This window comes from Schistocerca cancellata, chromosome 1 (genome assembly GCF_023864275.1).
Source record: "Schistocerca cancellata isolate TAMUIC-IGC-003103 chromosome 1, iqSchCanc2.1, whole genome shotgun sequence".
Classification (NCBI taxonomy): Eukaryota; Metazoa; Arthropoda; class Insecta; order Orthoptera; family Acrididae; genus Schistocerca; species Schistocerca cancellata.
Genome location: NC_064626.1, coordinates 750,411,434 through 750,426,921, shown reverse-complemented (window position 1 = coordinate 750,426,921; position 15,488 = coordinate 750,411,434). Strand labels below are relative to the sequence as shown.

The window sequence follows — 15,488 nt, the reverse complement described above, 5'->3', positions numbered from 1 at the left end:
GGGAAGGTATGCAGCCCGGAAAGGAAGGAAGGCCACATTAGCTCGGGGTCCCGTGCTCGCTACGCACGTATCCACAAAAGAGTTGTGGACCCCCTGGGGGGACCTTCTTTTGCTGTAGGGTACCATCACCCCTAGAAACTTTCAGCACAAGGGAAGAAACAGCCAACCACTAATGTAAACAACAGCAAATGTAACATAAATGGGAACAGCCATCAGCAGATGAATCTGTTAGTTCAAAACTGCTTTTGACAGTATTTGTGTAAATAAATAGCATTAGTAACAGTGGCTGGTTGCTGATTTCAAGAATCAATTTTCAAAATGTGAACATGTCTTTTATAATGGCAATCAATCCATTCCGAGACAATACATTAAGATATTTCCTGTGTGAGATGCATGTGTCCTAAGTTACTCAAGCTCTAGAATCAACAACTGCTCAGGTGGGAGAACTGTACTCCATATTGAGATGTGGGGAACCCAAAATAACCAGGATTTTTGTTATTTTGAATGTTTACTGAGCTCTACATTCACAGTACTTTAGCCCCCTTCAAATTACTGTTCATAAGCATTAATATGCTTGTCTCTATGTTTTTGCCACTGCTGAAACATTCTGGAACTCTTCCGGCAGGATACTTTTAAAGCCAAGAACATGTTTTTTTTATGTCATCCACGTCACTGAATCACATGCCTTTCAAACTTTGCTTCATCCATTGAAACAGAAAATAGTCACACAGAGCCAGATTGGGTGAGTAAGGTGTATGAGGCACAGGCACCATATTGTTTCTGCCATGGACTGTCGGATCATCAGAGCTGAGTGGGATGGAGCATTGTCATGATGGAGCAAATTAGTTCCCATTTCTCCAAAGTTCTGGCCTCCTTTGTCGCACACACTTGTGTAATCTTCTTAACACATCCAGACAAAAATATTGGTTGACTGCTTGCCCTGGAGGAATGAACACTCTGTGCAAAATGCCACTGCCATAATACGAGGATTGTCCAGAAAGTAAGTTCCGATCGGTTGCAAAATCCGGTAAAGCTTTGCACAGATATGTCGGGCAGTGTCTCTAATACTCCTGTCAATCATGTCGCGTCTTTTCAATTTTGAGTGAACAGTGAGCATGTAAAGATGCGTAGGGAATAGCGTCTCCCGCCCAGTATGGGGCCTGGTTTGAGATTTCGCCTGTGTCATGCGGCCCGCACAACATCCCTTCTTCATGCCAATTCTTGCCCGCACACTGCAGGGGCAATGAAGACGCTCCTGCAGCGTTTCCAATGAGAAGTGTTTGATCACCCACAATACAGTCCGTAATTGGCTCCCACTGAGTCTCATCTCTGCTCACAAGAACCGCTGGCTATGAAGACAAAATTTTTCCACAGATGAGCTGCAGACCAGTGCAGATAACTGGCAGAAAACACATGCTGCTGCGTTCTATGACGAGGATAGTGGAAAATTGATACAACACTAAGACAAAACATTAAGTTGGAGCGGCAACTGTATAGAGAAGTCGGTGGAAGGTGTACCTAACTGTAGCAAATAAAACTGTTTCTGGTTTTCACTGTGGTTTCCATTTCGCAACCTATCTGAACTTATTTTTTGGACAACCCTCATAATAATAGAAGTAGTAGTGAAAGCAGAGAGAGCTTCACTTCAAGTTTAAATGCAGCCAAAACCTCTCAGACAAATAGAAGCTAAACGATGTCAAAGTTAGCGTAAGGAGGGCTATGCGTGAAGCATTCAGTGAATTCGAAAGTAAACTTCTATGTAGCGACTTGACAGAAAATCCTAGGAAGTACTGGTCTTACGTTAAATCAGCAAGTGGCTCGAAACAGCATTCATAGAGGAAGACCGCACTGCAGTTCCTTCTCTAAATCCTTGCACAAACGAAAAAATGGCTGACATCGAAGTAAGTGTCCAAGGAATAGAAAAGCAATTGTAATCACTCAGAGGAAAGTCCACTGGACCTGACGGGATACCAATTCGATTCTACACAGAGTACGTGGAAGAACTTGTCCCCTTCTAACAGCCGTGTACCACAAGTCTCAACATGTTTTTTGCTCGCGTATCATGTCATTTCTAGAAACCCAGAATCTACTCTGTAGGAATGAACGTGGATTCCAGAAACAGCGATCGTGTGAGACCCAACTCGCTTTATTTGCTCATGAGACCCAGAAAATATTAGATACAGGCTCCCAGGTAGATGCCATTTTCCTTGACTTCCGGAAGGCGTTCGATAGTTCTGCACAGTCGCTTGATAAACAAAGTAAGAGCCTACATAATGTCAGACCAGCTGTGCGGCTGGATTGATGTGCTTTCTTGGACCATTGTGATGTTTGAGTTTTCCATTGGATTGGTGCTTGCTTTGATTCTGGATTATATCCATAGCAACAATTTTCATCCCCAGTCACAATTCTTTTAAGATCATTTGGATTGTTCTGCACTTCAGTCTTCAAACCACGGCAAAAATTTGTGTGGTGTTCTCTTTTGTCATCTCTGAGCAAGCAAGGAAACAATTTTGCAGACACCTGACTCATGTGCAAATCTTCGTTTGAAATTCCATGGCTCTCTCCATGACACTCATTTCCTCAGAAATTTGGTCAATGGTCCTTTGACGATCTTCATCAATTGAACCTTTGATTAAGGCAATGTTTACACAATTTCTTCCTGTCATAGGTTGACTGGGGTTTGGCATGTCTACAGATGACACACTGCCATACGTGAAAAGAGAGAACTGCTTGTAGACCAGTGATTTCCCCAACGTATCATCATTAAAGCCTTGCCAAAGCATCCCAATAGTCTCGGCTGCAGTTTTCTCTAACAGAAAACGAAATTTCACACAGAAGTTTTGCTCTTTCGTGTTGGCGTTATCATTAATCACTGAAGGGTTGAAACAGGAATGCAAACAACAGAGCACAACAAACATATCAGTTAACTCTGACTGACACTAGCTTACTCAGTGATGTGGGAGACCCCAAACTAACACTTCCTAGTAGTATATGCTTAACTATGAAGTGTGCATACGTGTGCAACAGTTCATGCGAGGAAGCAGGTATGGGAATGGAAGGGTGGATGACGGGGACTAGCTGAAATTACGACTGGGGGGTTACAGAAGTGAAGGATATGTTTTAGGGAGAGTACCCACCTGTACAATTCAGAAAAGCTGGTGTTGGTACGAAGAAACCATATGGTGCAAGCTGTGAAGCAGTCAGTTAAGCACATTACGTTGTACAGCACATTCAGCAACTGCGTATTCCAGCTTTTTTTGTTATAGTTTGGCAGTGACCATTCATGTGGACAGACAGCCTGTTAATTGTCATGTCCATGTAGAAAGCGGCACAGGCATCTCCTACGCCATCAAAGGCAGGGCTACCTGTGAATGTAGCCATGTGTCGGACAAACTAAGCCTCAACCATTACCGCTGTCTACATTGGCATGGTAACAAGCTGTCTGTCCACATGAATAGCCACTGACAAATAGTGGCCAAGAGACCTGTATCATCCAATTACTGGACATGCTGCCCAACACGATGTGCCTCACTTCAATGGCTGCTTCACACTCTTCACCATCTGGATTCTTTCTACAACAAGGGCTTTTCTGAATGGTACAGGTGGGAACTCTCCCTACAACAACACATCCCTTGTTCCTGTAATCCCCCTAGCCTCAACTTCTGCTAGTCCCTTTCTTCCACTCACATATCCCCTTCCCTGTTCCCACTCAGCACTACACATTTTTTCTGTCCCACCAGCAATCCCATTGGTTTTTTTCCCTTCTCTACTTTTCTTCTGCCCCCCCCTCCCCCCCCCCCCCAAAGCACTGCACATAGCAGCTCTATTCAATCCCCACGAGCAGCACACCATCTTCCTCTACTCCTACCCTGCTATCCCCCCGCCCCATGCCGCCTCCTTACCTTCAACATCCACTTCAACAGATTGCTGGTCACATCAGATGCAGATGCAATTGCAATTGGGCTCAAGTACCCAGAGACAGTGGCTATGTGTGCGTGTATTCTACTTGTATGAATGTGGGTGTTTTCTATTTCAGAAGAAGGTTCTTTGTCCAAAAGCTTCATTCAGCACTTTTTTCACTGTGCTCATTTGCAACTCAGCGTCTCTTACATGAGGTGAGTAGCAATCTACTCTTTACATAATGTTAATATAATAAATGAGCTGCACAACAGATTCAAAGGTGGAGCTTAGTGCTCCAGAGTTGGTTACCTTGCGTTTCGACTTATGTGCTAAGATAGGTCTTTCTTGGAGCAGGAAACTGAATTCTGTATGAAAGTTTTGTGGAAAAATTCTTGGGTAATTTCGACCCTTTGAGGCAGCAGCTTCGGAAATACCCAGTAAAAGTGAATTTATGTATGTATGGACCATTAATGCTATGAAAAGTGTACATGCAAATTTTTATTTATACGGATGAGACCAACTCACTGAAACTTACAGAACAGTGTGTACCATAAAAATTGTCAGTGTTACGAGTATAGTCTAAACATACCTTGCATAAATGAATATGACTTTAAATCTGTATAGCTGCAGCAACGGACTCTACTTCAAATGACAGCTACTTCTGACAGTTACTAAGGAACAAAATCTCTCTGCAGTTCATCAAACAGTGTTTCCTGAGAAAAGTGTTCATGATATAAATGGAGAGGGCAACACGATGGTTATCTGTGGAATGATGCTTTCAGAAACCGCTTTGGGCATTTGTTAAAAGGTTTCGGGACTCCAGCCACCAGCCTAAACGGTAATTTACCATACACTCCAAAACCTAACAAACACTACTTATGAGATAGACTGGGCGATAGTTGGAGGGGAGAGGTTTGTCCTTTTGAGGTTTCGAGACAGAAATGATGATAGCTTCCCGCCATCTTCTGGGAAAGTTACTGTCAATCCATAGTAGATTATAATAATGGAAGAGATAGCACAGACTAGGGTACGATAGACACAGCAACATTTGGATGCGAATACCATCTTGTCCCACAGCAGAAGAGCGATAGGAGGAGAGCGCATGTCTGAGTTCCCAATAGAAAAAACAGCACTATAGCTTTCATGAATGGAAAAGCAAGAGGTCCCTATTCCGCTAACTGTTTCTTTGGGAGACAATTTCAGGAGTGTCAACTTAATGAGTTAGAGATTGTGACTGGGTCCACTAAGATATCCTGTGTAACAATTGGCCTACAAGTCGGGGAAAAGCTGGATGTGCCGGATAGCCGTCAGAGTTGACTCTGAACATCTGATGAGGGAGTGAAGGTATTCAAGGAGCTGGTAAAGAAATCCCAGCTTACCATCTTGCTATCATGTATGATATGACGGCACCACGCATGTAACTGCTTATAGCGGATACAGTTGGCCAACATAGGATGATTGCAGAAAATGCGAAGAGCACGTCTCTGCTTGCTTATTGTGACACAGCAAGCCTTGTTCCACCAAGGAACTGTGGGGCGCCAGGCCAAAGGGGAGGTACAAGGTATTGAACGTTCCGCAAATGTAAGAATAACTTCCATAATGTGAGTGACCTAATCGTCGATGCTAGGAAATTGACAATAATCAAATGCTGCTACAGAGGAGAAAAGTGTCCAATCAGCTTGGAAAACTTCCAGCATCTTGCTCGCATAGATAGCAGTTGTGGCTATAATTGAAGGACACATGGAAAATGGTCACTCGAGTGTGTATCAACAAGAGCGAACCATTCCGCTGGGTGGTGCTGTAGAAGAGAGACACTTGGGATGAAGGAGGAGTTGATGGTTGTGAGGTCTGGGTACTTAAAAGTCTTCACGAGTAGGTTCTTTTTTGGAAGTCTGGGCGTCCAATTTTGGGGCCTGTGATTTAGCAGGAGTCGATGAAGGTTGAGCGGGTGATAGTGGGGAGGTTGAACGGGTGATCTTTGGGCTGGTTGATCTGACGACTGTGGCGCTAAAGGTGAGATCACAAGTCTGCATGGCTACCTCCTTAGTAGGTTGAGGAGAGGCGAGGACAGTGCTATATTTACCTGCTGGGAGCACAGTAGGCTTCTACTGGCGATTGACATACGAGCTGAATAACTTGTTCATCTTTAAAAATAGGGGAATCTCTACAGGAAGCAGCATGGTCGCCCATACAGTTGATGCAATGAGGGGATGGGAGGGGTGGACAATCACCCTCGTGGGCATCCCTGTTACAGTTAATGCATTTGGCCATATTGAAACACTTCTGGCTGTTATGATTAAACCTCTGACACTGATAGCAATGCGCAGGGTTGGGAATGTAAGGGCGAACTGAAATTATCTCATGTCCCACTTTAACGTTCAATGGAAGTTAAACTCTGTCAAACATCATGAAGAGAGAGCGGGTCGGTACCAATTCCTTTTCAACCTTTTTCACTGCTCAATGTACGATCATTACTCCCTGATAAGACAGATAATTTTGAACATCCTCATTTGATAATCCCTCGAGTGATCTTGTATAAACCACCCTGCATGATGAGTTTAAAGTACAGTGTGCTTCCACCCAGACAGGGAAGGTGTGTAGCAGTGTAGTTCGAAGCAATTTGTGTGCCTGGAGGGCACTGTCTGTTTCCAACAACAAGGTGCCATTTTGTAACCTGGAACAAGACTTTACAGGACCAGCAATTGTGTTGACACCTTTCTGAATAATGAAAGGGTTGACTGTTGAGAAGTTTTGACTTTCATCAGTGTGAGAAACAATTAGGAACTTTGGCACTGATTGAAGAATTTTCTGTGGCTGAGACTCTTCCAGCTTTCTCTTGTGGGTAAAAGTTGAAGTAGAAGAGACCATTGCAGAAATGTCCCCCACGATTACCGGCGTCTCTGATGCTGCGCTCCTTCTTAGTGTGGGCCCTCTCTGAGGGCACTCCTTCCTTAGGCAATTGTCCACACCTCAGGCCACACCTCGCAAGAAACGGACAGAGGGACCAATCAGCATTATGGGAAGGTATCAGCTCATGTGATCATCCCTCCCTGGGCCTGGCATCTTTACCAGGGGGTACACGTGTCCTACTTGTCTACCTTGTGCGGGGAATTATGGGTTACCCCGTCACCAGTTACACATGGGTCGACCTTCAGACACGCGAAGGAAGGAAGGAAGGAAGAAAAGGAGAGAAGAGAAGAATTCTCAAACACCGCAGTGGAGAAGAAGGTAAAGAGAAGAATCAAGGAAAGAGAAGGACAAAGTAAGGATAGATACATTAAATTGTAGAGATAAAAGAAGAGAAATCACTTCATTCACAATCATCTGTCTCTGGACGAAGATGCAAAACATACTCCCAGCCAGAGGAAGAAGGGGAAGGGCTGGGGCAGGGTGGGGCGAGAAAGGATCGGGGACAGGGAGGGGTGTGGAAAGGGAAGGTATGCAGCCCAGAAAGGAAAGAGCTGCATGAGCTCAGGGTCCCATGATAGCCATGCACGTATCCACAAAAAGATTTGTGGGAGGGGGGTTGTTCATGACTCCAGCTATAGTAGTGGAGAGGAAGCAAACCCACTTTTCCAGTTTAAGTTTTCATCCATTTGTGTACCTACGAATGTAAAATTTTCTACCCTGTTTAATATTTCTTGTTGTATACCAGGCTAACAGGAGATCAAATATTTTTGACAACACACAACTGGGTGAAGCGTGTTTCTTTCTTTCAGCCCATTCCTGAAAAGCTATTCAGCAACTTTAAAAAAACATTTACTACTTTCTCTGTTGATCCTCCTTGAGGTTGAAGCTCTTCTGTCTGTGTTTGCTGACAAATAGATTTGTATTTGGAGAGAGTCTCCTTTGAGCAAAACACAATTTTTGCCTTTCTTTTCCCTGAAGTTTCAGCATCATCTGTGGGCTTTTATTACCTTTCTTGTTAGCGCATGCTGTAGTTTTCCTGCATTTTTATGTTTTTATTGCAGTTATTTTCTTTCATAGTTGTCATTTTGTCTGGTTTCCCCACTATCTTTACTGTGAAGACCTGCACTAAGTAACTTTCACTGTCACTATTTACAATACGTTGCTGTTTACAAACAAAGGGACAAAATCTTGTTTCTGCAGTTTGTAAACAATGACAGTAAAGATAATGGTGAAACCAGAAAATATGTCCAATCGTAATAGAAAACAAAAATCCAGGATGTGTTAACAAGAAAGATTATAAACGCCCACAGATAATTTTGAAACTTCAGTGAAACTTCTCTGGAAAATGAAAGATAAAAAAAAAAAATTGTGTTGTTCTCAAGGTGGCCCCATTCCAAAAACAAATCTGTTGACTCTTCTTTGCTCAGCTTCACAGCAATGCTTGTATCATTTGCAAACACAAAACTAATTCTGGCTCCTGATTCAAATAATATGGCAAATCATTAATATAAAGCAAGAACAGTAGTGGGCTGATGATCAAATTTTGCAGGACTCTGACTGTAATTTCTTTCTGTGCATATGATGTGCCATTCCTCTTTGTATTACTAGAATAGCCTAAGATAATTTTCTGCATTCTGTTTCTTACATGAGAATACACAGCTACTCCATTGAACATCCACCACAAGAAACTTGTTAAAGCAAAAGATTTTTGTCAAATTAAGTGAACTTATTGCAGTTACAGGAATGTGTCCTTCCAAGAATTAAATGATTAAACAGCAACTACAAACACTAAATAAAGCTATTATACAGGGACTGTAGCATTCAGACAACATATAATTTTTGTGGACATACCCTTCCGTAAACCGGATTTGCTGCTGCAAGCACAGAGCAACGAGCATTCAAACGAGCCTGTATTCCAGCTTTTGCAATAGTGACTCTTCCTTGTTCCATGACTTCATGAATAGCTGTACGATCTATGTCTGACATCTTGTCAAATTCATCAATACAGACAACCCCACGATCAGCCAAAACCATAGCACCAGCTTCTAACCTGACAAGTAGAAAAGAAAAAACAAAAATAAAACATGTACAGTGATTAACATAAGTGATATTCCTAATCAAACAAGTCACTGTCTTATCTCTTATTACCTGAGACTCAAATGTTCCAAACTGTTTACATTAATTGTAAAAATTAAATGCGGAGACAGTTCCAAAACTTTTTTCAACTCCTTAATGAATACTAATTGCTACACTTTCATTCAGAAGTACCAGACAAACAAACATCCTTTCAATGTTATCCAAACCCAAATTGCTGAAAAAATTATGTAACACTACAATTAAAATACAACGGGGATAGTCCTCAATTGCATCTTAGTGAATATTAAGAGAACCGATCTGGACAAATCTCAACGTCCATTTCAGATATTCACACCATGTAGCTGTTACTTTCACTTTATGGGACCAACCACTGATGGGCGGTAACTTCCTGGCACATTAAAACTGTGTGCCGGACTGAGACTTGAACTCGGGACCTTTGTCTTTCGTGGGCAAGTGCTCTACCACTGAGCTACCCAAGCACAACATACACCCCATCCTCTGGCAGTACCACGTCTCCAACATTGGTAGAACACTTGCCCGCGAAAGGCAAAGGTTCCAAGTTCAAGTCTTCGTCCAGCACACAGTTAATCTGCCAGGAAGTCTCATATAAACACACACTCCACTGCAGAGTGAAAATCTCATTCTGAAACATCCCCAGGCTGAGGCAAAGCCTCCTTTCTTCCAGGAGTGCTAGTTCTACAAGGTTCAAAGGAGAGCGTTTGTGAAGTTCGGAAGGTTGGAGACGAGGTACTGGCAGAAGTAAAGCTGTGAGGACAGGCGTGAGTCTTGCTTGGGTACCTAAGTTGGTAGAGCACTTGCCCACAAAAGGCGAAAGTCCCAAGTTCGAATCTCCATATGGCACACAGTTCTGATCTACCAGGAAGTTTCATATCAGCGCACACTCCGCTGCAGAGTGAACATGTCATTCTACTGATGGGCTGCACACAAACCTGCACTGCAGACAGCATGGTGAATGAATGACTACACCTTTTTATATTTGGAGGATTTGTATGTCCCATAAAAACTGAAATCTTAAAAGACAAAACTGGCTTTGAGAGCTCTGTTATTTATAAAACAGGGGCTGGAGGTCAGTAAGATTATTAGTTCACTTGCTGATTATCTATCAACAGAGCCTCTAATCCACTTTTGTCTGTTAACAATCAGCTTTTTGTGTTCATTCCCAAATGATTCCATTCAAGAAGATTAAAGACACTCAGAGAGAAATTTGAGGAGAAGCCCATTGATAATTGGTAAACTTTATGAGTAACAGCAGCTGCACAGTGTTGATTTGACATTAGATCTACCCTGGTTGGCCCCTTTCTATACTCTCCAGTCAAAGTAGGCCAGTGTACCACCAGTACAGTTGTGTAGGTACCACTGCCATATGAGCTTCTGGAACATTAGTATGCTTGTCTAAGTGAAAGAACTGCTTGAAGTAACGTACTGACAGAACTACGATAAAATGGTTTAGGCCATGGAACAAAACTAGCTACCTCTGATTATTCACCTAGCTGCTTGAATTCTGGCTAAATGAACAAAATGAACCTTAGCATGGAACTGCTTCTCCTATTTTACTTAGGAACAATAAATGACAAGAATTAATTATTGGAGTTGGAAAAGGAGATAAGCAACATGAAAATGAATACCATGGGATTGTAACGAACGGGGCCCAGCGACCTTGCCGCAGTGGTAAACACTGATGCCTGTCAGATCACCAAAGTGAAGCACTGTCGGGCTGGGCTAGCACTTGGATGGGTGACCATTCAGTCTGCCGAGCACTGTTGGCCAGCGGGTTCACCCGTCCCTTGTGAGGCAAACTGAGGAGCTACTTGATTGAAAGTAGCAGCTCCGATCTCAGACTGACATATGACTGGGAGAGAGTTCTGCTGACCACATGCCGCTCATGTGCCATGCCAACCAGTGACGGCTGGGGGCTGAGGATGAGACAGTGGCTGGTCTGTACAATTGGGCCTTCATGGCATGTTCAGACAGAGTTAAGTTTTTTTTTTTTTTGTCATTAACAGGGTGAAAAAATGAGAACTGATTATAGTTAAAATCAGCATGTTTCACTACACAGGAGTGGAGCAGCGAGAAAATTACGTTGCATGCTTTATTGTAAATAAATAAATTTAAAAGCAGTATATGAAACAACATGGCGTAGGCCTCAGAGGAGTTATATCAACCAATAACTGACAAAACTCTACTAAAATATAATAATAAAGTATGATAATGCAGGTGTGATACAGAAACTAAAACTCTGAGAGAAATGTGGTGATGGCAGCAGATATGGTTATGCAAGTAATAGAATCTGATGAAAATTACCTGTAGTTTTCTTCAGTAACAATGTGTTGAGGACAAAGAAGACATGGACTTGGCAAAAGCAAGAGAGAGAGAGAGAGAGAGAGAGAGAGAGAGAGAATCGAATTTATCAAATACTAAAGAAATTTCATATGATATGATGATCCTAAACAAGTTTACAATTTCTGGTGATTCCAATCAAGTAACATGTAGAGTAAAAACAGATAAAGAATAAAACTCAAGAAAGGAATCTTAAATGTAGATCATGAGAACAAATGAGGAACATGAATGAGGTCAGCCATGAGTGCACTTCTCTGACAGGTTCTGGAAGAACCCCAAAGGGGGTGGTGCGCGTTCAAGTCACCAAGCAGCAGAAAAGGGTGAGAGGTTTGCCCAATAAGCTGGAAGTCTGTCCTGGTGATGCTGGATGACCGAGGGATGTAAGCTGGACAAAGGGGAAAGGTCAAGTGAAAAAGGAAAACGCGTACTGCAATAGCCTGAAGCTGGGTAGTCAAGGGAGATGGGCTGACTATGAATATCATCCGAGATGAGCAACAGGACCCCCGTGAGATGAAATGCCTTCCACTGGGGGAAGGTCAAAGTGGACTGGGAAGAAATACAAGAGCTCAAAGCAGTAGTGAAGACACAATTTTGTTTCCTGGGGGGCAGAGAACAAGTGGATATTGATTCCCAGGGCAGCCATAAGTCCTCTTTGTTGGAGCAAAGGCCGTGAACATTCCATTGGAGGAGAGTCATGAGAAAGAAGGGGGAGGGGGGGGGGGATGGAAAAATGAAAGAGTGTCGCCTTGGCAGCTGCCAACTGCCAGTCTTCAATAATTCGCTGCTATAGGGTTGTAGAGGCTGGAGGATCCTTCTCCATGAGATCTACACAGGCATCAGCATTCTCCTTCTGTCTGTCTGCAGAGTCCAGGGAGAAAAACGGTTGTCTGTGCAGACCGGTGACACAGAGGTTGGCCAGGCGAGCATATGACAGGACGACACCACCCAAGAAGATCTCAAGAGTCAGTGAAGAAGAAGATCATTTGCCTTTGTTTGATTTCTTGGAGCCTTTCCGGTTAGTGGAGTGAGACTCTAGATGACTGTTGGCTGGAGGGGTGTAAGAAGTCTTTAGAGGAGTATTCCTCCTGTCTGCCAATTTTGCAGTAGGTGACTTCACCCCATGAGGCGAAAGTTTGGTGGCTTGTTGCACAGCTGGAGTAGGAGACGGGGATGCTACCTAGACATTGGGCGATTTGACAACTGCAGTGCTGAATTTGAGGTCACATCCTTCGTGGAGTGAGATGTAGCAAGAACAGTACCGAAAGTGCTGGATGGTAGAATGCAAGGTTCCCGACTAGCCAACAACATGCGAGCGACCGGGCAAGGCAATTTTTTCTTCACCCGTATCTCCTGCACGGCCCACTAAAAAAAAAAATATGAGAAACTAATCTTTAAGATTGAACTTTTTTATCATGTGTTATCCTCTAAGATAATTCAATGCACATTCTCACATGTAACATAATTCGTCTTGCGTAAAAGGAAATTTACTTTGAATGTAACGCTTTTTAATCCACTATTTGCAATATTTTCCCGTGACCTATTAGCAATGTGAACAGTTGTGATGTCATGCTCATCAAAAGCAGTTTGTTGTTACAAAGTGTTGCGTAATCTTCATTGTAAAGCTTTTGACACATTTTGATGTCAGCAGTCGCTTGTATGTGCGCTACACTTTCTTGTTGTAAATACAAATTTTCCTTTCAACTAAAGTTTTATTTTGGTGTTATTCTCTTGTTTACGTTTTATTGCTGGAGTATGATTCTTCAGTAGTGGGCTAAAGTAAAATTCTTCATTAGAGCATCAGCTCCTGCCAGTCAAAATTACATAAATTTAACTGAAACCCAAAATAATTAAAAATTCCCCAGAATCCTAAAAAATTCTCTGATATTTCCTGGATGAAAAAATTCCTGGGCTTTTCCCAGTTGTCCTGGGGCATATGCTTTCCATTAGAATATGAAATAGTTTTTCAATTCGACATAAATCTACGCAGTTACATAGTGCTTTCAGATTCAAAAATTTCAGAAGAGATACTGAGTTTCAGGTCGTAAATGAGTTCATAATATTGCAGCACACTGGCAACTTTTCTATCAAGGAAGTGTCAAGAGACTATTGAAAAACATTTTTCGCCTTTCTACAACAACTGCAATTATTGTGGCAATGTCTTATCCAAATTTAAAACCGAACAGTTCACCTGTGATGCTGTCCATGACCAAGGGAGCCTTACAAGAAACAACAGACACATAACAGCCAAAGGAATGTCAAAGAAACTTGGTCACGAGTTTTGAACAAAGTTTCAAAATAAAAAATATTTTATTTCAAATTTGAGTTGGAAAGTGACGCCGATGTAGAATCACAACAAATTATTTGGAAAAAACTACAGTGGAATTGATGATTTCTCATTCTTTTCTGAATAAGATTGAGAGTTAAAAGTCGTACATCATTATCACGGAATACAGACGATTTCAGATGATATAATGCAATGATATCCACTTTGCATGTGAAGGACATATTTTCTTCAGCATCACAATAGGTAACCTCCAAAACTCAAAGTTTCTGATGAGATGTTTGGCAAAACCAGTTTTCCTGAAAACTAATTTAAAAGTAACAAAAATTATATTCGTTTAATAAATGACATAGATTTGGAGCAAAAAATTTCACCAGATTTCAGATGTATCTATTTATTCATAACATGTTTTATTCGTGTAAGTAAACAATGTTTTGGATAGTATGTGTTATTCACGAATAATGAGTACTTCTTGTCTGTATTTATTACTCAAATTTTGCCAAACTCTGGTGGCACATAAAGTGCATCACGCATTCAGACGCTGCAGCCCCATGTCAAGTGAATGTCCTTGTGTCTATGAACAGCAGCTCGCTCTGCTGTGGTATCCATGTGGCTCACTCGGCTGTTCCATCCTTACAGCCATGAATGACAGCTCAGTCAGCTGTGCTGCCAGCATGGCCATGTACAAATGTCCACATAGCTGTCAGGTGAGACAGCACTAGTAATCTTTGGCAACTTCCACACAAAAACTCTAGGTATATTCACACTCTCTCTCACACACCCGAGCCACATGAATGCTCGAGGATTGTGCAAGCGCTTGCAGTGCTCTGCTCACGTAGGTACTCTACAGCAATTGAAGCATTACGTTTTATGCCAACTCCTTTTCGCTATCTATAATTATATTGATACCAAACACACCATCATGCATGCTTCACTGTTCTTCTCCATCAGCGCTAAGTCGCTGTTTTTAAATGTACTTTGAATGTTATAAATAAAATTTAACAAACTACACCATGCCTATGAAAACAAATTAACACAATAACAGTTGTGAATATTTTATGAGTATGACCTATAGCATTACTAAAATCATTGGTGGTTGGTTATGGATGTAAATTTCTATTTACACCATCACACACATACATAGTATACCTAAACTAATAACATCTACTTTCAAAATCTTGCACTGCGAACACAAGTGCTTTAATATCTCCCAGTCCAAAATTTTAGTAAACAGATAGGCTCTTATCCACCACTATACTTCCAAGAAAAATATAAATTTGCAGTAGCAACCTAAATAACAGTTGGACATTCCAATGACACAAAACTCGTCATTATTGTGCTTGATGCAGTATCCAGCTCTTGTTGGTCAAAGTTGAAAACTTTAACAAATTTTCATTGGTTCAAGGGGTGTTGTGGTACCAATACATTTAACTTAGCAATTGAATTTGACATAGGCCTCACCTTCAGCCCTACACCCAAATTTAACCACACTGGACTTAAAGACCTGCTCTCCTTCTCCCGATCTCTGCAATGGAAGCACTTCTTTGCCGCCAAACCCTCCCTAACTCCAACAATGGATCCTGTCTCTTCCAGTTCAAACTACCATCCAACCGTGATCCCCTGCCCATCCCCTCCAACCTCACCAACTTCCAGGAATTCTTTACCTCCAACTTAGCCTCAGAATCCTTCCCCAGGTCCCTTCCTCAGAACACCAACCTTTTTAGCAGAAGAACGAATAGCCACATACAACCTCAACACAAATCCTGACCTAATCATCCTACCTGCAGATAAAGGTTTCACCACTGTAGTTATGAATTGCAGTGGCTACCTGGCAAAAAGCCTCCACCAATTATCTGACTACTTCATCTATAAACTGACAGAGTGATCCCATACCAGAAGCCCAACAAACTCCAATCCCCGCTTAAAGCATTAGGCCCTTCCC

At 42.1% G+C, this 15,488-nt stretch overlaps 1 protein-coding gene across 1 annotated transcript in view; it reads right to left on the bottom strand.

Annotated features, from left to right (window-relative positions):
• Nucleotides 1-15,488, bottom strand: part of LOC126185920 (zygotic DNA replication licensing factor mcm3) — a 114,529-nt gene that overhangs the window by 34,427 nt on the left and 64,614 nt on the right. The window contains exon 9 of the mRNA XM_049928168.1: nt 8,662-8,860. Coding sequence (XP_049784125.1) covers nt 8,662-8,860 — 199 coding nt within the window. The remainder of the gene's footprint in view (nt 1-8,661; nt 8,861-15,488) is intronic.